General features: G+C 36.7%; 5 protein-coding genes across 6 annotated transcripts; 1 reads left to right on the top strand and 4 right to left on the bottom strand.

Annotated features, from left to right (window-relative positions):
- Window positions 1-357: 357 nt before the first annotated feature.
- LOC110047412 (uncharacterized) lies at window positions 358-2898 on the top strand. The gene is made up of 4 exons (XM_020753157.2): window positions 358-512; window positions 1974-2036; window positions 2143-2271; window positions 2685-2898. The coding sequence occupies exons 1-4, from the start codon at window positions 434-436 to the stop codon at window positions 2780-2782; spliced, it is 369 nt and encodes a 122-aa protein (XP_020608816.1). The 5' UTR covers window positions 358-433; the 3' UTR covers window positions 2783-2898.
- LOC110047410 (allatostatin-A receptor-like) lies at window positions 2258-7416 on the bottom strand. 2 transcript variants are annotated; one of them, XM_020753154.2, is made up of 3 exons: window positions 7076-7416; window positions 6341-6570; window positions 2258-4231 (listed from the first exon to the last, which is right to left on the bottom strand). In XM_020753154.2, exons 2-3 carry the CDS (start codon window positions 6558-6560, stop codon window positions 3357-3359), a joined length of 1095 nt encoding a protein of 364 aa, XP_020608813.1. In that variant the 5' UTR covers window positions 6561-6570; window positions 7076-7416; the 3' UTR covers window positions 2258-3356. The 2 variants fall into 2 exon arrangements, with proteins under 2 accessions (XP_020608813.1, XP_089142252.1); XM_089286126.1 differs by lacking the exon at window positions 7076-7416 and adding an exon at window positions 6686-7011.
- Window positions 7417-9679: 2263 nt separating this feature from the next.
- LOC149113564 (allatostatin-A receptor-like) lies at window positions 9680-13144 on the bottom strand. Its single transcript, XM_089286125.1, has 2 exons — window positions 12880-13144; window positions 9680-11703 (listed from the first exon to the last, which is right to left on the bottom strand). Exons 1-2 carry the CDS (start codon window positions 13112-13114, stop codon window positions 10835-10837), a joined length of 1104 nt encoding a protein of 367 aa, XP_089142251.1. The 5' UTR covers window positions 13115-13144; the 3' UTR covers window positions 9680-10834.
- Window positions 13145-15977: 2833 nt separating this feature from the next.
- LOC110062738 (G protein-coupled receptor 83-like) lies at window positions 15978-21398 on the bottom strand. Its single transcript, XM_020769687.2, has 2 exons — window positions 21082-21398; window positions 15978-17066 (listed from the first exon to the last, which is right to left on the bottom strand). The coding sequence occupies exons 1-2, from the start codon at window positions 21323-21325 to the stop codon at window positions 16216-16218; spliced, it is 1095 nt and encodes a 364-aa protein (XP_020625346.2). The 5' UTR covers window positions 21326-21398; the 3' UTR covers window positions 15978-16215.
- Window positions 21399-23366: 1968 nt separating this feature from the next.
- LOC149113563 (allatostatin-A receptor-like) lies at window positions 23367-25284 on the bottom strand. Its single transcript, XM_089287689.1, has 2 exons — window positions 24516-25284; window positions 23367-24345 (listed from the first exon to the last, which is right to left on the bottom strand). Exons 1-2 carry the CDS (start codon window positions 24751-24753, stop codon window positions 23459-23461), a joined length of 1125 nt encoding a protein of 374 aa, XP_089143815.1. The 5' UTR covers window positions 24754-25284; the 3' UTR covers window positions 23367-23458.
- Window positions 25285-27484: the final 2200 nt, after the last annotated feature.

Here is a 27484-nt window from a genome sequence, read left to right as displayed (position 1 = left end):
AGCTAGGCATTTTGCGCAAACACGTATAGATCAGTGATAAAATGGCTCACGGTGTTCCTAATACAATGATAACCTGACATTAAAAGGGTCATCTGCATTGAGCAAACCATACGCTATGAATAGAACATCAACCTGGATTGGCTGGGAGACTGTTTTTATGCCTAAGTTTTCCTTCAAGCCATCTGTGTTTGTGTTCTTGTGAAGTGTCATCCCTATTCTTGAAAGACACCTCCATTAAATGACATTGAAGTGTGACACATCTCGACCAATCAGCATCCTGTTATTTCGTGTAAAGATTTGTACAGCTTCAATTTTCCATGACGAGGTTTTTTCTGATTGGCTACTGACTGGATTTAACCAAATGTACTAGTCGGTGAGCTGCATTTGAGGTTTATCGCTGTCTCAAGTTAACGCAAGCTAAGTGAAATCCAAGATGAAGTGGCTGTTTTTGGTTACGCTCACTCTCCTTGCCGTCAGCGTTTTCAGTGCTGCATTCAACAAGGAAGAAGATGGTAAGTTTTTTTCGCCCTTTTGTTTTGCATGTTTTCTCCACTACTAGTTTGGAACAAAAACAACATTTTCCATCGCAAGTTTTGCCGCTTTATCAAATTTTTCTATCATTGACACAAAATGAACTAAAATCCGTCTTTTCCCGAAATTTCATTGTTTACTGCAGCAAAATCATTTTGCTGATGCTACAGACATGCGGCCAGATTCAGGGAAGGAGGTTGTTTTACGTACATCGAAACCGGCTACGTTTGAGATGTTCTGTAGAATGCGGGATACGGAGCTTTGTTCTGGACTTATTAATAACTTTGACTGATTTGAAAGAGGAAAAAAGTAGTGATCTAGATTTCTAGTCACAAAAGGGACCAGTAGCAATTAAGAGTTAATCTACTATTCTTTAATCACGCCTTTTTCACTAAATTTACGCAGTTGTTTACATAAGTGCTTTTACTCATCGAAGAAGCCAAATATATGAATGTGCCTTTCTTCTTGGGGGAAGTTAGTTCTTTTAACCAGTTATTGAATCAGTTCTCCTAGCCGTGACCAAATTTTTATCACTTTATATTTCCACTGTATGACTGCGAATCAAGACTCAAAAAGCGTCTAATCAGAGTCAAAAAGCGTCTAATGCTTCATCTCGTAAGAAATGCTGTTTGGTCAGTTTTTCATTTTTTCCTCGGTGTGGTTGTGAATAAAGACTCAAAAAGTTTTTAGTCAGAGTCCAAAAGCGTAAAGTCAGACAAAGTTGATGCCTCTACTAGTAAGAAGTGCTGTTTGATCGGTTTTTCACTGTTTCCTCTGTGTGGCTGCGTATTAAGATTCAAAACAAGTGTAGTTAAACAAAGTTAAGGCTTCTTTTCGTGGGAGATGCTGTTTGGTCAGTTTAATGCAATGTATAAACAGGCGCAAGGGAGCAAACCGGTTCTGATAACGATGGCCAGCTGCAAAAACAAAATCTTGAAGATAATCGAATGGTTATTAGGATCCAAGTTAATGTAAACAATTTTTGAAGCTTATTCAAATAATTTTAATTTTCTCTAACGACCGAGCTTTTATCTTAATTAAACACATTTGGTCAAACCTTAAAAATCACATTGCATATTAAAATGATTTATTTAAATCCGACTTCTCGGTTCAAAATCTTCAATCCGTGACACGTATTTCAATCTTCATATTTCCCGTGTTTTTTTTAAACATCTTGTATCGAAATATAATTCAATGCCTATGACAGAATAAACGATCAATAAAATCTTTCAAAAAGCAAATCTGTTCAAGACTATTTTGGCTTCAAGAATTCCAACCACTTATAAAGTATCGACCAATTAAAGTTAAGGCCGAATGTGACGTTTGACGATGTCATGGTCGAGCTGTCAAATGCTATAGCTTGTATGTCTTTCAAATCTGGGGTTTTTGAAAATGTATTCCATGCCCTGAGTACTGACAAGGGTTTTCTTCGTCTTTTACAGTACTTTTAAAAGAATTGATGAAGGACGAAAAGGAAGGGGCTGATGAAACCGAGACAGAAGAAGGTTAGAGCCAAATTGATGATATTTTTCTTGATTTTCCTAAAAACATCTAGAGGCCCGGTTATACGCGATGTTTATATTTTTTCCTTGTTAATATTACACTACACAGGGGAGGGTCGTTTTGTTCGGGAAACAAAGGAAGAATTAGAAGACGAGGAAGAAGACGAGGCAGAAATGGCGAAATCATCTTTGACGGAAAATGACGAAAATGACGGTACCCAAAATGACGAGTCCGAAGGTTATTATGTTTTATTGATCAATCTGGTGCCATAGTTAACATTAAGAGGAATGACTGATGATAAAACGATAAAAGTATTCAATATTTTTAATCGACATCTACAAGCCTTTATACCCTTTACCTCAGATAGAGTTGATTGAAGCAAAATATGCTTTCCGTTAAAATTCATTAGATACAACTTTATTTAACGTTGGTTTGGTGAATTTACTGAACTAATTCATAGCCAGCCTTTATTCCACCCCTTCAGCTGCAAATGCAGTAAAACACCACAAACTTATCTATAGAGCTTTTACCAGAACTGCTCGGCCAATAATTGTTTGGCTTGAATAATGGTCTACTGCGAGGGTAACGAAATGACTAATATTGCAGGAAATGCTATATGGTTACATCAACTTTTTATTTTTGTTCTCCAGGTAATTTTCCAGAAATGGACGAGAAGGAAGCTCCCATTGACATCAAGGCAGCTTTTGATGAAAAAGAAGACATGACAAACGAGAACCCCGAACAGTAGTCAAGTACACCAAAAAAATTAAGGGGCAAATCTGTAGAATGAAAACTTAAAATCTGTCAGCATATTTCAAATCAAGAGACTTCTTGAGTCTGTAAAATAAAGTAAAAACAATCTGAGTATTTCGCCTTTTGTCTTGAGTTCCCTTTGCTTTTGAGGTTACATAGTTCTTTAATATATTAACAGCTCTTTCTAAACAAATATGAAGCCTATTTAGCTTATTTGGCTCAAGACAGTTGATGTGTTGAACACAACCTTCTCCTCGTTATTTGTACTTTAAAATCTGGCTAAATATAATATTACAAGAAAAAAATCGATAGAAGAGTATTCTTTCAGTTGAACCACTTCACTTCTGTTCACGCCTATTGGCGCATGTTTAACAGAGAAGCGTTGAATTGCTCATGTTGTAAATTTGACCCTGTACTGTTCAGATATCCTATCAATGTTTCCAATTTATGATATAACTTCACAAAAATTACTTTCAACATTAGCGCCAAAATAAGCATAGCAGTCATATCGGAGATATTATGGGAAAGGACTTTTATAAAGTTTATATGCACCCTCCTATGAGAGGTTCTTATATACGAATTTCTGAGACGCTTCGTGAATAATGCTCGTTATTCCTAGGCATATTTGCCACTCGAGGGATGAACTGTGGCTGTACTGGTACCGTAGTACTGCTACTCATTCTATGAACTTGCTTGTCGTCAGATCGAGTCTCTTCAAGACCATAGCGTGATTTCCACGGACAAAGAAATTCCATGAAATGTTTCCTGTAAGATTGGTTAGTTACACAGTAGATGAACGGGTTTAAGGTGGAATTTCCCATGCACATCACCACCGTCACTTGATGTGCAGTTGTGTCCATCTGAGTGATGTCAAATTTGAACAACAGATAGTAAACCTGGTTAGGAAACCAACAAATCGCCAGAACCACTGCAATGATCGCACACATGCGCAATAGACGTACGCCAGCTTTGCCTTTATTTGTTTGAAACAGAGCTGGTGAATCCTTGACTTTCATCCAGAGGCTCAAAAAAGACAAAGACGTGATTACAAGCGGTATAAAAAACTTTCCCAGAAACTCAACCAGCGCAACTCCTTTTCTGACATTGCCTTCTGTGAGAGACACCCATACACAGTGATTACCAGGCGCCAGTTTCATTTCGAAAAGGTGAGGGGCGTTAAATAGAAACGACACCAGCCACACCGTTATCACCATGACGTAGATTCTGTAACTTTTGAAACCTGCCCTGTACTTAGCGGGTTTTGCGACTGCAAACCATCGCTCGAGAGATAAACATGTTATTGTATACACTGAAACAATGCCCAGTGTAAACACGAGGTAGTATGATACTACTATTCGACAGAACAGTTCTCCAGCGAGGCCTCCTGGAATTGGAAAGTTGTGGACTCCTATGATATATGTTGGTGTCAGGATCAGGCCTATTCCTATGAAAATACAACAAAAAATGACGAGTTAAACTTTTTATTTAGTATAAATATGAAATTTGTTTCTTGTTAGTTATGTTTCAGAAGACTCAAAAGACATCTTCACGAATAACTGTTGTTATGTTTAAGCGTCTATTTCAGGCATGTCTGATATGTGGTAGTAAACGTTGTGATATGAATCTTAACTTTCAATGCTTTTTGCTGACGTGAGTCCAGTGGAACTCCGTTAATACGGTCACTAACAGGCCATGAAAATTTGGCCGTATTTACGGGGTAGGGTCAAATTTCATCACATTTCATCTAAATTGAGTGGTCTTAACAGAAGTAACAGATATATCATAATTGCCCTTCTAAACAAATTTTCTTTAATAAGCATCCGAAATGCAAATATAATTTTTAAAAAAATTGAAACTTCAATCAGTTCATACAATATGTATATTGGAAAGATGAGCATAACTGGTTTGAGTTTCGGTATAAACGGGGTCAAATTGAAAAGGATTATACAGGTTGGGACTTCAGAATGTGGCCGTTAGCTGTATTAACGGGGTGGCCGCATTAACGGGGTTTTCTTATAAGAAAAAGTATGGTCATTTCGCCGGGACAAAAAAAGGTGGCCGTAATAACGAGGTGACCATAAGGCGGGTTCCACTGAACTGTCTTTACAAAGAGCGTTTGCGACGAAATGTTGGAGCAAAGCACAGGAATCCACGCAAAACGCAAAGTAAAACGCAGTACAGGAATGAGATCAACGAATAGAGCAAGAGACTGTAAACTGTAAACTTTTTCAGCAATAATTTGCCGAAATGTCTTAAAGTAAATATGCTAATTAACCTTAGCGACCTTTTCTAAAATTACATGAAAACAATAGTTTGGGACAGCCAGGGAAGACCGACTAATGGTGATTTACCGTAGGCTCAAAATAGGCTGCTTGTTGTTGTTGTTGTTATTGTTGTTTTTATTGAATGTTTATAGTGGTCAATGCACTTAGCTACAACTAGCTAGTTTTCAGGCCTGCCACTTAAACTGAAAAAAACAAATATTGCAAATATTAATATAACAGGCTTAAAAATCCCAACTCGCGGGAGGCAGACCAGTTGGCTATTTACAAGCGTGACCGAGGAGTTGAATTGGGGTCTACAAAGAAACAACTCCAGCTAAGTGGTCAGAGCTGGACTTGAACCCGCGACCTCCTGATTTCAAGTACGGCGCCCTAGCCACTCCGCCACGCTGCCTCCACACTGCTTCCTGAATATCCAATCTAAACCTTACGTCATTAAAATTTCTAATCTCATTATGTTATGAGACTATTTCGCTTGACATCGTAAAAGAAACTTTACTAAGCCAATATCAGTCGATTTTTAAAAATATCGAAAAACGAACACCACTAAATGCACGTTCTGTTCGAGAGCACTAATTTGAAGTTACAACTAAATAGGTGAGTGATTCGAAGTCTAGCTGTGACGGTGAAAGATCTATAGAGCCAATGTTTGTAAGAGTGAATAATAAGACTACAGTAAAAGCAAATAGAGACACATCTGTTAGAATCAACCCAACCACTCAACTTTGTTGTGAGCACAAAGTGAAGATAGAAAGAACGAAACAAGATCGCCATCCTCGTTGAAGATCTGAATTTTGCGTGCTTAGACGGCGGCATTACAAATCACGAAAGTGAAAAAATCAGGAGCAATAATTTCGTGAACAAAAGTAAGATTGAGTTTTAACGTGATATTTTTATTTACGCCTTCAGATCTTATTAAAGTACGCTTCACAGAATCGCGATCTGAGCGAGTACTTCAAAGAATCTTCGTAATTCTTAGGTGCAATATTCATCTTATCTGATGTTAACTTGAAAATTGTATGACCTTAAAGTTGAATAATAAACATAGAGCCTCCCTATTTGACAGTCACAGGATTTGTCGAAAGAGAAGATACAATTAGGTATATCTTGTTACCTTAAAGCTAATGCAATGTTAATGTAAATACATTTTATGGGCAAACTATCTCAACTAACTTGATCAATAAAGCATAAATAATGAAATAAGTTAAACCCGCGATAAATTTCTACAAGACAGCATTGAACGTCAGTTTACTGTTGAATGGACAAGTTACCTGTTGTCATGTCCGTGACAGCCAGGCTCAAGATCAGTACGTTGTATGAGCTTCGTAAGAGAACTCGGTTGCGGAGGAACAGCAAGATTAACAGACCATTGCCACAAATGGAAAGAACGGCAATGATTCCCATAGCCACTCGTACCGCCAGGTGTAGTTCGGTTGAATGCATGCAGTCAAGGTCAGGGCCGCCGGTGGTAGTAGTATTGTTGTAAGTCATGTTGTACCAACTACAAAGAGATCAAAATAAAAAAATTAACTTGGCAAAATATCCTGACTGGAAGTTAAAGTAGAACGGATACAACGTAAGGTAAGCTAGCCTTAGTTCAAGTTTCACCTGCTAACCTGAGATTGTTCAGCGGCATAAACAGAAAATGAAATGTGTTTCCTCATGCGGTCATGCCATTTTATTTAGTGATTGATTGACTGATGAATAATATGGATTTAGAGTTTCTTACTTACTTTGATGACTACTTCAGAATAATGAAAGAGCACAATATGTCAGTAACACGCGAGGCACACAAAAAATATGACGCTCTGGCGATGAAGCGAAGGACTAATGATAATGATCATTGACCCAACCTCACTTTTTGATTCTTTTATAAAATAAATCGGCTTTTGAGCGCAGAAATAACAAGGAAAAAACTCAAAGGACCAACCTTAAATATCACCATGAGCACATTCAATTAGTAATGAAAAGAAAACTACACTGTGTTTAGTAGTACTACTACCTACCGTCGAACTGAAATCTGTATTAATTTGTAAGAGATTCTTTCATTTGCTGTAAAATGTCTTGCCAGTTTCTTCTCGAACTTGCAAAGGAAATACCGACTTGAAAGCTATATTAGATTCACACGGTAATGATCGAATCATGTATTCTTCAACTTTACGAATTATTTTGAACGGAAACCCGCAATTTCATTCCTTGTTCCTGAACGCCCAGGCGGCGTTTAGCAATCGGAGTGGGTTTGCACGATTTTCTTACGCCTCTTTTATAGCATGATGTGGGTGATGAGCAAAATATAAAGCTCCCTTATGAATTAAAGGCATCTTTGTAAAAATAACCCAAATATCTAAAACGCGAGATTGCGTCAACGACCGAAGAAAAATATAAGAAAATTATGTCACGCATAATTTGGGCAATTGACGCACTAAAAGCATAAAATGTGAAATAAACTAAGTTCCTGAAGTAAGCACTTTTTCTTGCTTTACAAAAGAAGAAATAACTCCACACAACAGACTTGTATTTCATCAGCTAATATGGAATAACCAGAAACTAATAGCTGAAATATTCGTGGCCGGTAATGACCTTTAATTGTTATACATGAATATCACATAATTATATTGATATAATATTGGAAGCATTTTCACTTCTTACTTGTCACTTGTTAGAATTAGCATTTTATGTATTGGCATGTAAATGAAATTTCACTTTTTCCTCAACCAAAACAAGACTATTCTGACTACCAATATTTTAATTAACCGTTGTAAATTGCTATAGTAAAACAAAAACAACAACCTCATCAACTTTCAGCAAGCAGTAATTTAATCAGGTTTCCATTTGTACCTCTGTCCATATTTTTATAGGTGCATATTGAAAAATTAGCTACATCCAAGAGATAACGAGTTGTAAGTGTGCTATTGTATTTGAACTTCAATATTTTGACAGGTTATATAAATATATATATATATATATTTTATACAGTGTCAGCTGGTTATGTGCTGTTGGTCAATATACTTTATTTGGGTTTCTTTCTTTGTGTGTCTGTCTGACAAGTGATGGAAAACCCAGGTACTATTGTTCCTGCTCTCGATAACTTACTTCTTGAAAGTAATCAAAAGAAAAATACAGGAAATCTTCAGATGTCTAAGTTATAGTGCCAAAACCAATTAATTGAGCCCCCTTCATTCAGCACCACCCACTCCAATCAAATGACGTCAATTGTAACTTTTTCCGAATGGCCTCTAAATATAGACAGCTTGGGAACTGTTAAAATTCATATTGTATTTAAACCAAAAATAGTTGTTAGACTGACCAACATCTTATCACGTGCGCTCACTTGATTGGTTAGTCACACCTTAACTTGCCGATAAATCAGAGCGTAAGTGAAAGCCACTTACACACCTCGTAAATCCGGCCAAGGTAAAGGTAAAGTCTGCATGCGAGCCAAGTGGCCCATCAGGCCGGAGCTTATCCCGGTTTCTGTAGCATGAAGCGACTAGGAGTATTTCTACTGCCCCCTGGATGGGATGCTAGTCCATCGCAGGGTTACCCCCAGCATTAAGTTCGCCGGTACACATTTATACACCTGGGTGGAGAGAGGCACTGTGAGAGTAAAGTGTCTTGCCCAAGAACACAACACAATGTCCCCGGCCAGGGCTCGAACCCGGACCGCTCGATCCGGAGACGAGCGCACTAACCATGAGGCCACCGCGCCTCCCTAAATCCGGCCAAAGCTCATCTTTTTTCCCAACATCTGTTCAGTGCATAGTTCGTTTGCGAACTATGCACGAACTCATAGAAATATGTATTGTACTACTTTAAAGGGTATGCAAAAGTAAATGAAAACATATTCATGTTTTAATCAAACTAATTGCTAATCGATGTTATAAATTTGCCACAGGTAAAGTCGGCAGTGACAGTTTTATATTGTTCAGTTTTTGCCTAATATTAGTTTTTAATTTAAGCAATTACTCGGAGAGGGCTAATTTATTATTAAATGCCTTTTTGTTTTTAATGTCCAAGGTGTTGGTTTCAGAATTTTTAAACAACTCGATGAGAAACAATTGTATGCAACGATTCCGCATTGTTTGCTAAAAGTAAAACAAAGAATTCGTTTTTCATGGAAAAGATAAAAACTTTATATATAAATAGGCTAAATAAGTGTTGTTATCAATCGCAGCTCATCTCTTGAGTGACACAAAGGTCAGAAAGATCGAATTTTTAATTTTTTCTTCTTATATATTATGAAAAGAACATGTTATATATGGCTTTCATATTAAGTGAAATTACTCAAAGTTGGAATTCTTGAACAAGGATTTTTCTTCTGTATGTCAAGCAATCGTTCCATGACCATTGCCTACCAGCAAGTTTTATTTGCGGACTGTCAGAATATCTTTGTTTGTTTACTGGTTGCCAAGGAAACCATCAACAAACAAAGCACCATACCAACAATTTCTTTACGAAATAGTCCTTAAACCCCCCCCCCCCCCCCAAAAAAAAACACCAACAATACTAATTCTCTGATCCCAACGTATGATTGCAGTACTATATCTTTAATAACACTCCCCTGGTAGGGCTTTTCACTGACAAAACAATAAAACAACAAAGGAAATACATACATTACGAACTGGGATTTATTGTTTGTTTGATCGTTTGATTGACTGAATGAAAATTGATAGGTATGTTACTTGATTAAAAAGAAGATTGAAACACTTAATGTTCCTCTATTGATTCTGAAATTGATATTCGGTACAATAATTAAGGCCAGTTAAGTCATGTAATAAACTTTAGTTACATATCCGTAATATCTATGTAAGACGCAACCGGAATTCGTTCATAACCCTTTACCTGATCTGTATTTTCAATAGGCCATTTCCGAGTTGCCTATTGCCTCTATGTCTTCGTGCGAAACCATTCATATAACAATGAGTCAACAACAACAACAACAACAACAACAACAACAACCACAATAACATCTATATTATTTTCATCATCATAATTATAGTTATTAAGAAGGAACCACCTACAGAAGTTCGAGTAACAAGTGGACAAAAACTTTGTACCGAGATTATTCACATGTTATTGCAAACTTCTGTGCAACTGTATTAAATATCTTTACAAAAAAAAAATCATTTCTAACAACAGTAAATGTCGAAAAAAAATTTAGAACTTCGTATGAAACACTTGAAAGTACTGGTGAAATGAAACTGATTATGAAATTTTACCTGTGTTTACACAATTCCTCTGAACTTTGAAATTTATTTTCTCGATTTCTCATGGGAAATTGTTTTCGGTATTATTTGAGGCAGCTATTTACATCTTTAGCTTTAAGAAAATGTAAAAAGGACTGTAAAATAACTAAAATTATTCTGGTATAACGTACCAGGTTTTTGTCGACTAAAAACTGAAATTGCTCGACTTCCTATTGGATTTCGTCTTTTTTTTTAGTTTATTTAATATAGGCGGTATGGTTTAGATGAGGTAATTGTTACAATCTTGTTTAAATGAGACTGGAAGCTAAATGAATCGTAAGGTTACCATTAAGTTAGCCTCCAGCCTAGTTATGTCTAATTGTAGGACACCAGTTCCCCCTACAGGTTCATTTTCATGCAAATCAAACTTATTTTCATAAGAAAGGTTTTGCACGGACTCGTTTTCAAACAGAGGCAGAAGCTTAAGGTAACTCGGAAATGGCCTATTAAGCTAAAAAGTTTTAGGTTTCCTTCTCCACCTGAGGATAATTCTGTACATCGCATGTTGAAGTAACCTCCTTAACTGGTGGAATAAGAAGTTAACTCCATGTCTTGCTTACTGTCAATAGTTAAACCTCTGTTAATATACTGGAAGCGTAATACATGTCGCACTCCATCACCAACATCGCTTTCCCCGACAATAGAAGATAAGCGGCTCTGGTGAGAATGTATTTTCTCACAGCCAAAACATAACAGTCGTTTGAAACCCGCCTTGTAATCTCGATTAGTAAAGCAGCAAATCCAGGGATTTACACAGGAGTTAAACATAGCGAGAACTATGGTGAAGTGATGTAGCAGAGTCTCCGCCTTGGTGATGTCAAACGCGGAGAGGGTGTAGAAAACTTGATTTGGAAGCCAAGATATAGTTAATAACAATGCTACTATAGCACACATGCGTGTAAGCTTTTTTCGAGTGTTACGAAATCGTACATTGCGTTCTGCTGGTGATCGCTGGAGGACTTTAGCGACATGAAGGAATGACAACCAAGTTATTGCTGTTGGTATGAAGAATGTTAGCGTTGTATAACTTGGTATAAATATCTCTTTGGGGTATGAAATTGCACTCCATTCGCATCGCAAAGACGTATCGTTCAGTTTGGCTTTAACTGGCTTTGAGCCATTAGCAATACCGCTTATAAGCCAGATAGTGGCAATATAGATGTAAATTCGCTTCCGCGTAAATTTCATTTTGTAGTCGATTGGTTTTACAACCGAGTACCATCGCTCGAGGGCTAAGGCCACTATTGTTAGTACGGACACTTTACCAAACACAAATACGAAGTACTGGGTACTAATTAAGCGGCAGAACAACTCCCCGCCCAAACCGCGAGGGGCTGGGTAGGAACTGAGTCCGATAATGTAACCAGGTGTTGCAATGATGAACAGACCTAGGAGAAAAAATATTCAGCTGTTGTTCATAATGATTTATATTCTCATGTATATACAAGTACACCCAAAGGAAATTTTCATTATGTTTGTCAATCTAGGTGGATCATCACAAATCATAAAATGAGCGACAAAAAAATGCCTCTTCGTTTACTGGAATGTGTATATGTTGTGGCTCCGCAATTTTACCCTGGTTACTCTTGGCATAGTTTGGTATCTTCTTTGTGCTATATTCATGATCATATATTACCATAGACCAGAAAAATACCCAACTGTACTAGTGAGTAAATTGAACCACAAATATACTTGTACACATTCAGAGTTTTTCTTTCATTTATAATTAACAGCCCTTAGTCGTTAAACCGTGCACAGCCGTCGTTGTAAATTTCTCAAATTTTCTGCCTCACCTGTCCTTTTCAACGTCGGCGTTAAGTTCCTTACAAGCAAACAACAAGTTCACACGTAGTATCCCTTACTATCACTAAAAACTCGTTTTGTTTCGCATTAATTTTGGCAATCCCCTTATCTTGCTTACGGTCGCTTTACGTTTGACATTAAGTATTCTTGAATTGTCTAAACTCTTTCTTAATTGCCTTAAGGTATATTTCATTTGACTATTTAGGATGTGCTTAAAACTCGCCCACCTTGGTGATTTCATGAAAACCCAAGTCAAGTCTTCATATCTCAAATGCTTGTGATCCAACTATTCAAGGACTGCATTGGAAAATAATACTATTTTTGACTGTAGACTCTAGCCCCATACTAAGACACTTTTTCAAAGAGAACACATTGCTCCAACGTTCATCACTCCACGATCTTAACTTCCCGTTTTTTTTAAGATTACAACTAAAAGCACGTCTCAAACAACATATTGTATTAATTTTTCAGTTAACTGCTCGTTTTCAAATCATTTATTTTAATTGCGTTGTAAAGCTTCAATTTTTCCCCCTTACTCTTTAGTTTGATCTTTTACTTCCTTCTTTTTAATTAAATTTTCCTGCAGACAGGAGACTTAGAGTGTATAATTCAAGCTGAAGTCAGCAAAGCTTTCTGCTTCAAATTTGCATCTAGTGCGTGTTTTACTTAAGTAACAGGCTTGCTGGTTGAATTTTTGGTTTAGTGTAAGAAGAACATACCAAACATATCAGGTGTGATCGTTTGTACCAGTCTGCACTTACCAGTTAACAAGTCAGTAAGAGCCAAACTGAAAATCAGGAGATTGTATGATGACTTTAGGAATCGGCGGTGCTGGAGTATTACAACACATAAAAAACCATTCCCACAAAACGCCATCACTGCGATAATACTAAAAAGCACCTGAAGTATTCCATGTGGGTTGCCTTGGCTTGAGCTTGTGTCTTTTCCAAGTGTGCTTGTTGACCAGTTTGTTGTTTTTACTGTTGTATTGTCCATGGTAGTCTTCAGCGAGTAGTGTAGGGTAGTGAAGTCTTCTTTTTATCTGTTTAACACGTTAAGGTACATGCTTTAATATACAACCACGTTATCTGTATATATAATCCATTTGTTTATACATTAGTTACGTTTTATAGCTTTTACCTCCTGGAGTTTTGGATGGCAAACTAAGCATTTTATGCAAATCGTCGCACAAACTAATTGCTGCAAATGTACACTGGAAAACTGAACGGGACAGATTCCTGACATTAGTGGTTAGTTGCACGAGTCGTCGCTCAAGCTTTCACGTTTTCCATTTTCACTCCATTTCCACTCCATTTCGTGGCTTTGAAAGAACTTGTTGGTAAATGATGTATGAGCTAACTTATTTTTTCTGGAAATGAAAGCAATTCGAAAAAATGCATTTGTTCTTAGTCTTACAACTGTTATGTAGATACCGACTATGAACATTATTTTGCAGGATTTTTAATGATTTACCTATCAAGAATTCAAACGCCGACCATTTGGCAAAAAGTGTTTAAACTGATTTTTTCAGATAAGGATTTTTTGTAATTGAAAAGGCAGAACCTGACCAGAACAAAGATCATCTTCATCGATGCAGTCAAGAGCATTAGTAAGCTGTTCTGAAATTTGCAATCTATATACTGATGGGCATGCGAATAAAATTGCTTTCCTTCAAAGTAGTCAGTTAACGACATCTCTGTTGAAAGGGTTAAGGTTTAATGATCGAGTGTAAAACTGAAACTCATTTCGGTTCTCTTTTTCCCATTCTTCGGGAGACAATGTTTGATGGTTTTGACTACGTAAATCACTTTTCAGTAAGGTAAGAGTTGCGACAATATATTTTTAAATTGGAACTTCGATCAAAGGGGATCTGCGAGAGGCACCTTGCTCTCCAAGGAGTGTTTTTGTTGTTTTCCTGTCTGATTACGTGCGCCTTCAGTTTTCCTCCTTGACAAGAGATATTGTCAGACAAATTAAAAAAATTTATCAAATCATATCACTTCCAGACTAAGATTTATCACAGTCTGTTAACTGCCAAAGGGCATTTAATATTTAGTGTCTTAAATTCAGGTAAACTGCTATCATTTTAAATAAAATATGTGCAGGAGGTAATGTTTTCTCTCGTTTACTTGACTCACCATAGCTACAAGAAGAAATTAAGGGGTGTAGTGGATTTTTATCAATAGATAAATATCCTTTTTATGGAATATCACACTAGGAAACACCGGAAAAGGCTTCTTCTGATGTTTTTTTTTTAAAATGGTAATTCTCGAACATAAAAAGAACGCAATAACAGTGATACAGACGTTAAAAGATAACTGAACTTACTAAGTTTGCAAATGAACTCGCCTTGATAAAACCAACGTGCTCAGTACCACTATTCCTCTTTCAATATTACCTGGGATAAAATAAATCCAACTTTAAAAGACCAGTGTCCACACAGCAAGAAATGTGCGATCCAGAATGAAAAATAAATACAGCCACTTGACTAGAATAATTTTAAAGACAATTCCAATATCAATGTTATATCCCAGAGAATTTAAAAGTCAATAAGCAAAAGTTCGTTTTAAAGGTGCAAAAAATTAATAGTTATCGATGATAACGATGCTGTATTATACTTGTACAACGAAATACGTCGTTGCAGATTCAGTGAATTTGTATTTTAATTTAGTGAAATATTGGTTCATTTTCACCTCTGGCTCTACCGGAAAGAAGCGTTGTGAAAATATTTGGTTAAGTTTATTTCTTAACAGACATCTAGAAATGTAAATTTCTTGCGAGAACTAATGGATGATTTCATCTCATTTTTGATTAATGCTTTACCAGACTAGGAAATATATACATTTTTTCATGAAATCCGGCTTACCTTTAATGACACTTGAGACTCAGACCTCGCAATCGGCCAACTTCAAGATCTTAAACCGGTGCCTTAAAATTCTCTCTTTGGTTATTGGACGGTGCTGTTTCTTTTTAGCTCAAACAGAAATCCTTCGCTTTTTAACTGTTTCTTTTTGTACATTAAATATGTTTCGAAGTAAGTAATTCCCAGTCGGATTACCATAAAAGTGTTCACAAAAACTTAAAAAACCCCGAAAACAAAGAGCAGATGGAATGAGTAATGTGGCAATCTATGAAATGACCTGGCAACCTTTAATGACATGAAAAATTATTTAATCAGTTCCGGCGTGATGAATAAATGATCTAGTGCACTTATCGGTTACCATGTGTGCCAATTATTATTTACAAGTGGGGAATGCATCACTGACGACCATAACAGAGTTTGCACTATTCAGCTCCAAGGCAGGATTATAATTTGTTCTGTTTTTTTTATTTTAAAGAAGGAATTTTTTACTTTTAGTTTTACTGTGATTAATTCATATTTCATGAGCAAGACGAAAGGGTTGACGATAACTTCCGGGTGGAGGCATGTAGGAAAACTTCACATGTTGGTGTCCGCCTTGTCATTGGCTTTCATTGGTAAATGACTTAACAGTTAGCTGAAGGGACCAGCCAAGAAAAAGGTTTTCGATAATTTGTACAAAGAAAAGGGACGATTTTAAAATGGTAGACGATGCATAATATATAGTCCAAAGGTCCATCCCCGATAATTGACAAATATCTGAGCTTTTAAGACTGTTCAGGTTAACATAGTATAAAACATTCTAGTGTTTAAACCTTGCCCACCCTCTGAGGTTCATAAACTCCACGGTTACCATTATGAAACACCACTGTGAGCTCATTGAAATCCAACATTAGGGTGAAATCTACATCGGGCTATGTGTCTTAACTTGCCGGAGCTTGTCCCTCTCCCCTCCCTGGATAGGATGCTAGCCTTGAACATCACCAGTGATACTAAATCTTATACTTTTTGTCACTTTTATTAATTTCTTAAAGCTCTGTTCAAGTTAGTTAGCTGATGGGAATGTTGAATGAGGACCGACAAGTCCACGGTCCTAATGACCTGACAACTCCTGAAGTGCTTGTACTATTTCTAATGGCACAATAAGGCTCAGAAAATCTTCTGGTACTACAACGGGGATTCCTAAGAAGGGAGGTTGGTCCCTGTGTAACATAGTTTTGGTGTACTGTTTAACGTGTCATAGGTAGACGTTTATCTCTCTTGATCCGAGTTCGGGCTGCATATTGACTTGTCGTATAAGGACCACTGAAGGAGATTTTGCTGTAGACAAAAGGTTAAAGGCAGTCGTTCGATTGTCTTGCTTTCTCATTTTCACTGTAACAAGGCTGAGGAAAGCTTTTCTGTTTTCTCGGTTATATATAAAGTAAACCCAAGGATTGAAACAAGAGTTCGACATTGCGAGCATGTCAGTGAATTGATAGAAGCTTAAGGAGAGTGTAACAACATTGAATTCTTTCAAAATGAAAAACATTTCCGCCGGAAACCAACAAACTGTTAGTAAAAGTGCAGTCAAAGCGCACACGCGAATCAGCTTCTGTTTGGCGCGCTCGTAATTACTCAAGCGTGTACGATGATGAACCATGGTACTACGTACGTGAAACCACACATGTGCAAATGTAACCCAAGTAACGATACTTGGAACAAAGAAAGTCGCTAAGATGTGCAACAGTGTCAGTATCTTTTCGGTTTTCACGCTGTAAGGAGGAGAGCTTCGTGCGCAGATCCCGTGAGAATTTTTCATGATAAAGAGTTCATTGATCTGTGTAAAGCAGCTGAAGGCCCATATAATGGCGATGTACAACAGCAACCTTCCTCTCTTGAAAGCGTATTTGTACTTTACTGGTTTCACAACTGAAAACCACCGTTCAATAGCTAGACACATTATCGTCAAGGTAGAACCTTTTCCAAACACGAACAGAAAATACGTAGAGCCAATCAGCCGGCAAAACAACTCACCAGCAATGTTGTCATCCACATAATAATACCTTTGTCCAAGAACATAGCTTGGTGTCACTGTTATAAAAATTCCTGCAAGTAAAACACGTATAATATAAACATTAACAGAAAGTCATGCTATTCGGCTGCGTTTTCAGTAAGATAGTGATATCTCTCAAAGCCTGTTTACTGCCCTCATGTAAGAAAAAAGAAAATTAGGCCCCAGATTGAGTGTTAGTCATGTGACCTATATAAGCTTGTCAGTTTCCAAAACATGTGTTATAAGAATGAAATCACCCACGTAAATAACACCGAAGTACTCTATGAGCAAACCCGTGATTCAATTGACGATTGACATCAGCTAACCTAGGGGTGATATGGAATTACTCTTTTCGTTAAAAAACAGTTCTGCTGGAAAGAGGAAAAATTACATTGAACAATAACCAAAGCTTCTTTAATTGAAACAAGAAGCTATTTCTCAGAAAGAAATAGTGTTTCGTTTACGGAAAGGTGTTCAAAGTCTGAAAAAGGCTGGGGTTTTAATATGTTGGGCATGAGAAGTCCTGGGGTGAGGGGGATATCTGCTAATGCGCCGCTTTGCACCGCACTGATCTGTTCAGTTGCCAGTGCCTGGGGTTTTTCGCCCAGGTGATGTTTAGTACTGAACCTATTGTAGAAGAGAAGGGGCTGATTAATTTAAGTTGTCTACACGTGTATCAGTTAGTACAGTGCGCGCGCTTCGAAATGGATTTACTTGTGATACTTTACTTTGACTGTGCCCTAGGGCAGGGGCGGGGGGGGGTGCTCCCTTATATCGGCTATATGGTATGTTCAGCATCAGAGGGACATGTTTTTTTAAGACATTTTAGTCAGAAGTAGACTATCGATTTTGGTCATTTTGGTTTCAAACTGGGTATGGTTTTTGCACTTTAGTCTTGAATTAGGTACGTTTTTTAGAAGAAGCTTCTTTTTTCATCATTATTGATAGGACCAGCAACTAAAGCCATTCACAATACCTTAAACATAATTCTGAAATAGAGAACTACGGCAGGTCTGAAACAGGGTAGTAATTTAAAGGTCAGGCCATAACTTGAATAGGTTGGAAAAATCGCAGACTTTGGTCTTAAATAGGGTAAGTGCTTTGGGAAGAGGGCCTCATAACACCGCCAAATTTTTCAGAACTTCAAAGTATTGTGTGTGAGGCTAAATAGAACTAAGAGGCCAAAGCATTTGACGCATAATTTTTCCATTTCTGTGCCGGGCAGTCCTTGATTCAAATGGATGCGGCACTCTACGTTTCGTTGTCAGTGACGCAGTATATTTTTCTTTTCAAAAAGGAAGACTCGTGTGTGACGACAGTTGTGCAATTATTCCTCCACTTTCGCTTGAATATTATGAAGCTAAAATACAAATGCTATCGGTGTTTTCATGGAAACCAGCTCTTGAAATGCCGCGGTATGTCGAAAAACAAATTTTCTTATTTTTAAAAGCGCGCTCTAAGAAGTAAAGCTACTGGAGTTGAGGCGGAAAATTCGAGAAATTCAACTAAATCTGGAAAATGTCGACATACGATATGAAGAAAACCTCATAAAAAAGCCATATTGTGCCTATTTTGCAATATACCAACGTTAATTAAATTTCAGTATGATGAATTAGTTACCATCCACAATATATCATATCTGTAGTATCGTCTAAACGCACTAAGTGCGTGTTCTTTTCCCGTAAGCAGCCACAGAATAGGGGCGGGATTGTTATTCCTGACACGTGTTCTGATTGACCAAAATTATGTCGCCGTGGTTGTGATCTTAATCACATTTAAATCAAGTACGGAAACAGATATTTTCGTTTCTCTAGAATACATCGTTTCAGTAAGACTTAGGAACATTTAAGTCGCCAATTATTTCTACCTGCATGACATTTTAATCTCGTTTTCTTTCCGTGTCACGAAATAAAATTCGGTTTCGAGAACTTATTTTTGAATTACAAGCGTTTACCCTGATAACATTCACACTCACTATGTCAATAAATCACTTTGAAACGGAAAACAATACCATTTCTTTGTTAACTAAACAAAACTAACTGCTTCCATCGGCTTAAAATATCGCATTGGTGGAAAAATCGCGTGGTGTGGCAGTGTCTCTATTTCGAAAATATATTTCTTTTTTACTATCACTATCAAGTCCAGTTCGCAGTTTTCTTGTCCAAGATAATACCGAGAAACGAGAGTTTCACAAAATGACACATTTTGTTGCGATGCACCGAGTTTTGGCTGAAAGTTTGCCGCCGTATTTACATTAACAATTACGAACTTTACTCTGATTGGATATTACAAATCACTATGTAAATAGTTCACCCCTGAACTGAAAACAATACCTTTCGTTTCTGAGGAAACGAAACAAAAATAATGATTCTGACAGCCCACTTTCATATTACAGCAGGAAGGTTATTTTAAAACTGTTTACCAACACAGTTACATAATGTTGACAGATATAAGCCAGCCTTTTCGTGACTTGAACAAACCTTTCGCAGCCTCTACGTCACCGTTGCGTGACGTACGCCCGAACAATTGCTTGTTTTCAGTGTCACGCAATTCAAAATAGATCAACATAAAAATCAAAACCGGTCATTAGATAAAGTCCAGAATCTGGGAAATGAAAGAAGGTAAATATGCAAAGACTCTCGCCAAAATTCTGGTCACAGCAATTTTTCTTACGCGAGATATTATAGAGATTTGTATGGAGACGCCATGCTGGTGCCCATCCGTATGGATACCAACATGGCGGCCGGAAACCAACAGAAACATCTGTCACTGAGTTTTGTCACAAAAGCGTGAATTTATCCCTCGAGGAACTCTAAAACATTAAAATAATACTTTTTCTAAGACATGAACTGTTCAGATAGCCAAGTTCCCCGAAATAAGTCACTTTTTTAACCATCATGACAGCTCTCTAGGTCGTCATGTAAATGCCGCGTCACGCAAAAGCTTAGAAGAAGAACCCATTTGGAGCGAAAATTTGTATGAGTATTAGTTTTCAGCTGCTCTTATACATCATTTAAGTAAAATCTCAGGAGGATCAATAGTTTTGTAGTTCGAATTTTGGTGACGTCATGTGAAAACCAGCTATTGAGGTTGACACCTTCTCCGACCAACAAATGAACTGGAAATTTGACATACAATTAATCTGAATATCTCAACAACCAGTTACAAGCTGCCATTAACACTTTCACTAAATTTACGTACCACAGTTACGTACCACCTTGTCCTAGAATGGCAAACAATATATACGCCGGCAAAACAGCGATTGACCCTAATTTGCATAATCTGATGCACCACTACAACCCTTAACTTGCCCACATAATCACTTGTTAAAAATGATCAGAATGATACTTCTCACGTTCTTTTCACATTCTTTTGATACCAACTTGACATCTTTGATTAAACCAAGATTATTATTTCTTTTCTACTTAATTTTCTTGGAATAGAGGGGAAACTTGTTGTACTTATTCATTTGACATTTTTTTGCTCTCTATGTCTAACATCCACACCAATGAATACCAATCTCCTAACTCACATTTCCCAGCTTTGGCTTGTATCACTAAGACATTTTTCAGCCTCACTGTTTACATATGTACACAAAAATCGTTGGCCCGGAGTTCGGGTACGATATGACGTACATTCGACAAAAATTTGCAAGGGTGGATACTCCTTGACTTGAACGTGTGATCAATTTGATAAACTTAAACCAGAAAATGTATAAATTTATATTTTATAATTTATCTTGTAAACTCTGTTGAACGCGCTACTGTGTAGTTTTTGTGCTGTTTGTCTTTTAGCGAAACTTGAAATAATGCCAGAATTTTAAACAAACCCATGGTGCGATGGGATTTTCCTCCAAAAAAAAAAAATTTTAATGTGAATGCCTTTTACAAAGGCTAAAAAAGAGTAGAAAATTTCCCAAAAGATAAACATGGAAAAATACTTATAAAACCCTTTCCGCAGATGGCATCTGTGCAGTGATTCGTGGCTTTGTTGTGCATTCATAGGAGGACTAAGGGAAGAAGATTGATTTAAAGAAAATTTTACGGAAGATAATGAAGAAAATCTCACCTGTTAACAAGTCTGTAATAGCCAAGTTGAATATCAGAACATTGTAAGGCTTGGTTAACATTGATCGTCTTTTTAAGATAACAATGCATAGCAGGAGGTTGCCGATGAACGAAAATACAGCGATGAACCCGCAAACTGCAGTCACCACAAGGCTGTGTTCTTCTGATATTATTCCTCTCATGTCTGTCATGTCATTTGAATTTGATTCCTCGGGGATCATCGAGATGTTTGAACTAAAATTCATTTTGCCAACGTTGCACTGCAGTCTTGAGGCAGGGGAGCTATTTTTTTGATCATATAGGTTTCTATAATTAAGTTTGAGTGACACATCCTTTTTGAGAAAACAAAATTGCTGCATAGAGAAATTATATTCATCACACGATTGGTTAAATCCACCTGCTCTAGAAGACGGAACTATCATTGCTTGTTTGACCATTCCGTTTACTGTGCAAATATTCTTTCATTCATGTCTTAATTCTTGAATTTTACTCAGAATGGATAAACAGAATAGACTATTTTATAAAATTAGTTCGGATCTTCTCTCTCTTAAATTGCAGCTGGTTATTTCAAGCTCTTTTGTCCAAAAAACAACATGTTTGGTCTCTGAATTGCTTGATCATATTGGATGGTGTATTTTCTTGTTTCAACAAACTGGAAAGTGACGGACGTAACGTCAAGACGAGCAATAAGGTATCGCATTATCATTTTTTATTTTATTTTGGACACAAAAAAGTTTTAGGCTTGTTTTGACATAAACAGGCTTTAGGCTCGACAAGAACAATGCGTGAGTGAGGCTAGCGACCATCGCTCATAAAAATTTCAGGAAAATAACTCCTCATTATGACAATATTCAAATTCAGCAATGCTCATCAATATTTAAATAACACGAGGCAATGTTAAGTTTTTGTGATGGCTTTAGGGTCCTTTAGCAAACCTATCCCGGATATAGTATATTAAAAAATTAGTTTTGCGGAGACCAGAAATCATGTTTTGCCTAATTAAAGTTGGATCAAATAAAAAAAGAAATATCTTGTTTTTCCGTTTGTTGACTTATGTGAATGGTCGTGTCGGTCAATAATAAAAGAATTCTGGGAAGCTATTGGTCTCAAAAAAAACACCGTAAGTAAAGTATGTCACCATCCCGAATCCAGAATTGAATTTTCTTCCAACCCGTAGCGCACAAAGGCTTACAATCAATATCAGTATGTCAATATCAGTATGACAGAAGTCAACATTATACTGTCAAACTCTGTTCGAAAAATCAGATATAAAAAAATCGTATGTCGGCTTTGCTTTGCTTTGCTGTACCTGTTTCACTGATTAAAAAAAAAAAGACCTCTGAATGGAATTCAGAAACCAGGACGACTAAAATAAAAATTAAACCTCCCTGAGCTACTGAATTCGCACATAAAGCTTTCGTCTTGGAGGACTCCATGTTGTTCAGTTATACATGTATTACTATTTTGCAGTTGGTTTTAACAAAGAGCGATCATAAAGAAAACCACTCACAGAGAGAAAATGTTTGTTGCTGTTATTATTATCCATATCTACCTAAGGTTGTAAAGCGGGATAAAAGCAAAAAAACTCGTACATCTTTATTAAAAAAACCGCCCATTTTGTTTATGTGCAGGAGGACATGTCGCCACAATATTTTACACAGTAACAGAAGGTTGCTTTGATTTGTCGGGATGCTTCCCACGTAGTTTCTTTCATTTTTACTTTGTCTATCTCAAAATCCATTTAGGTTAATCGTAATGGTGGCTCATAAGTAACATAAACATTCAAGGCAACCAAATAGCTTAAACCGTAAACGTCTTATAACGTTAATGCAAGAAGCATGTTAATAAAGTACAACTTCAACAGTGCAACAACAAATGCAACAGTCAAGTTTTAAAAATTGTGTGATGGGTTTCACAGCCACTTTAAATTTTCAAATGGTTAAGGTGACTCTAAATCCGCTCTTACAATTACTTTTAAACTTTGTGAAAAGTTCAATTTTGACATGGTTATTATTATTCAATAATAAAGAATGGGGTCGCCGAACTCGCTTTTAAGTTGTGAACATTTAAAGCTAAAATTAGGGGTGTTTTTAACAGGTTAGACTAACTAATTAACCAATGATTGGGCATTGGTTTTATGCAAGAACGGTAGTGTATTGATAAGCGCATAAACAAGAACCCATGCAGCAAATATGCGACATACATTTATACTCCAGTCTCCAGTCTATATATCCAGTTAACTTATTCTGGCTCATGTCATAGTAAAAGTACGGCAGATAATAAAGATGAAGGTTAATAATAAGTAAGAGAATAATAAATTTAAAAAGATACCTTGGAGTCCTTGTAAATTATTTACAATTGATTAACAAGGTGATAATTTAAATATTGCTGTTCCTTTGATGGTTTTCAAGTATCTCACAGCCATTGTTAATATAGCGAAACTGCAAAAGCACTCCACCGTCAAATTTCTCCGCAGGAAAATCTCTGTCTCTTCCATCCCATGACGAATCTTGGGCTAAGGTCGCAACCCTTCGTCTTCTCCAGTTAAAACAATTGAAAAGGGGACAAAGTATGGAGAGAAATCCTCTCCTGTATTGCTGATTGGTGTAGCAGTAAATTATTGGATTGGTACATGAATTAAACATGGCGAGAACTATTGTAAAGTGATGAAAAGGCGTCTCCAGTTTGACGAGTCCAAACGAGGACAGAACGTAATAGAGCTGATTTGGAAACCAGCACACTGTCAATATTAATGCTACTATAATACACATGCGTAGAAGTCTAAATCGTGTACGTGTAACGCGCTTGTTGTGTCTTCCAGGTAAAGACTTTAAGGATAAAGTGATATGCAAATATGTCACCCACATGACCACAGTTGGTATGAAAAATGTCACAACTGTGTACATTGTGATTATTAATTGTGCCGGGTAGTCCAGTGCAATCCAAATGCATCGATGGCTGTCTTCGTTGAGCGTCATTCCAAACGGCATAGCGACATGCGAGAGCAAGCAGATGAACCATATGATAGCAAGATAAGTGAAGACTCGTCGTCTTTTAAATTTCAACTTATATTTTATAGGTTTGACCACAGAATACCACCGTTCCAAAGCGAGGCTTGAGACTGAGAGGACAGAAACCTTCCCCAAAAGGAACACGAAGTACTGGGAACCAATGATTTTGCAAAAGATGACGCCGAAAATTCCTTTCGGAGCCTGGTACGAATTAAGGGCGATGAGGTAATTAGGTGTCACTCCAAGAAATATTCCTTCAAACACAAAACAGTAACTTGATTATATCAAATGCACGTGTCCGATACCTGTTATTAAGGGAAACACGTAATTCAATGACAAATATAAATAAACATGGTATGAAAAGCTACTTTCACTGCTTTACAGAAAAAGGATCCAAAAGTGAAAACTTCAAACTTAAAATTACCTGTTAGCAAATCTGTCACAGCTAGGCTAAATATCAGCAAGTTATAGGCTGACCTGAGCATCTTACGGTTTTTCAGTATAACAACACATAGAAGACCGTTGCTAACAAAAGCTTCTAACGCAATTATGCCAAACGCTACTCGTAGAAGATAGGAGTAGGCTAAAGGAGTAGAGGGCGTGGCTGGAGGACTCGTCACCGAGTTATTGGTGGAATTACTAGACATATTCCTTGGTGACATCTGAAATAACAATTTAAAAATGTAAAATATGTATATAGGCTTAATTATTTTATTTTAATTATTTTTAATATTGTTACAATTGTCACTATTTCTTTCTTTTTCAAATTTTAATTTTTTAGGCCCATTAGGTTATCAGTTTTATTACTGTCAAATGTTACCCTCGTAAAATAAAGTCTTACTTACTTACTTACTTACTTACTTACTTACTTACTTACTTACTTACTTACTTACTTACTACTTACTTACTATTATCTTGAAAATGTGGGGCATATAACAAAACAAGGGTGTTTTTGATGTTCATCGTCTAAGTTCCAAGCTGGAAATAGCTTGGATTAGATTCAACGTGAGAGTAACGACTTTCTTTGATTCCGTCACCTGTTGGCCAACATACAATTATGTTGGGAGGAGAAATTGGATGTTTGCTGCCTCTGTCTCTGTCGGTAACTAAAAGAAACACTTGCCAATGGTTTGGCTTAATGAAGTATTATATCAAAATAAACAGAGTATCATAACAATACATATTTTACAAGCTATTGGCATAAAGAGTGCCTGGAACACCTCAAATAATAACATACTCGTTTTAATACTAAATTCGAAATTTTTCTGAGCTTCCGTAGCCTGATCTATCCGCTTTCGGTAGAGGCAACAATATTGCAAATATCCTTTGGAAGGGCGATGTACAGTTAGCTAACTTCTCAAGAGCATCCAAGATACATTTTACACAACTTTTGTAATATAAAAGGCAGCTTATTTCATTGTCAAATATCAATATAAGGTATAACCTTTCCGTTTTATAATCACTTGTATAGGATTTGAGCTGGAATGCACGAAATCAAGTGCTTAATCTGGCTTGATTTTCAGGGTGAGCGGACATGGTGTCTGTTAGAAATTATATTTCAGAGGATCGATTGTTTTGTCGACGAGAGAGTTAGACCAAAAGAAAGCAATTAATATTAGAATATTTATAAGGGTAAAGGGCATTCAATCTGCCTGACTTTTTCCCGTGATAAGTGTCGGTTTGTGAAGTTGAAAGCAGTCGAAAAAGACCTTCAGAATAAAACATCACTTACCAAGTTATGGACACAGTTTATATAAGATAGTCCGACACACCGCAATAGCTTTTTAGGTATCAATGAAGTTATTGTTTTCCAGCTTTTTGTGTAGAGTAAAGATTTACGAGGGAAGGTATGTTAATCTGCCTCGAGTACTATTCATTGGTAATTAGTTTAGAATTCCGCCTCTGGAAAATAATGTTTTCAACCGTCAAAAACCGATACACAACAAACACCGTCGCTGACCAAATTTCATCTCCTCGAATAAGACGTTTTTTGTTTACACAGGGTTTCAGAAAAGGAAGCTGGCACTCATTTTACACTTTGTTATGCTAATTTTCTTGGAAAGAAATCATAACAAACCTTTCGTTGATACCGAAATTACAAAAGTAATTTCGAGGTCGGTGTTACCTCCAAGATGGTACCTATCAACGGGACCTATTTTTCCTCTTTGGTGATTGCCAACGACTTGACAAAGGAATATTTTTTCTGTTAACACGAATGAATGCACGGGGTAGCCATAGCCAACTTTGTATTTGCTGTAATTACTAACCTACTACTCAGCAGCCTACGGGCTCAGCATACAGCTTGTTAGGTTGTTTTCAGTCCTTTTATTCTACTTGCATGTTCACTGATGTTTCTTGAATACATGAAGTGATCGTTTTATTTGTTATACATTATTTTGATATCATCGAGCAAAGCCAATTTGTTTTATTCCTGTTATCTAAATCTTAGAATTTTATTTTATTAAGTGTAATGAAATATCGTATTGGTGACAAAGTGTGCAATCCAGGGATTGAATCCATTGTGAAACGCAACCAGTTATCTTTTGTGGCCGACACACTAAGGAATTATTCTGTTGTGCATGAAATTAAATAATTCACACTTGTTGTCGACCTAAAAACAATAAAGTTTCAAACGGAAGATCATGCACTTAGAAAACCAGCAGGTAATGAATGTACGATTCAGAAGAGAGACATTTGCAACGTACTTTAATCATAAATAATTATTAGTCAGGCGGCAATACACTAATCAGGCAATTTACTTTATATCAAGATGAAACATTTTTTAAATTGCATTCGAAATGTGGTTAAGACGAACAAACCCCCTCTCTCGTTCCTTTTTTTTTAATTCTTATCTATTTTAATACGTTTTGAATTTTTAGCAACCATAGTAATATTAAGACTTTTAGGGTTAGTTTTAATTTTTTATGATGTCAAACGCACTTGATCATTTCGTGGAAAGTCGCGCTATAAGACATTTATGATATTTTTTTTTTCCTCATAAGAATGTCTGAATGACTCTGAGATTCTGCTGGTGACACAGATCTAGAGACATGCTTCCACTCTTTGAGATTGGGACAGATTAACTGTTTTAAGTTTTCATAATCCCATATTTTCACTGGCAACTCCTAGCACGGGTTATATCTATACAATGACCAATGGTATTTTCAGCACCTTAATTAATGTTACTGGCTAGATCAACTATAATTTTTGTTTGATTTGATTTTCTTCTCTATCGGCAGATAATTTCTCAACAAGGAATTCTAGTTAAGAAAATACTCTTTTTACTCGCGGTAACCAGTTTAGTTTGTCCTGCTAAGTAATGAATAACCGAACGGAACAGAACAAGGACAGTCGGTGATGAATCTCAAATCACTCGCTTTACTCAGTGGGAAA

This window comes from Orbicella faveolata, unplaced genomic scaffold, assembly GCF_042242905.1.
Source record: "Orbicella faveolata isolate gen_17 unplaced genomic scaffold, um_ofav_v1 contig_14, whole genome shotgun sequence".
NCBI classification, from domain to species: Eukaryota; Metazoa; Cnidaria; class Anthozoa; order Scleractinia; family Merulinidae; genus Orbicella; species Orbicella faveolata.
This window is presented reverse-complemented; position numbering and strand designations above follow the sequence as displayed.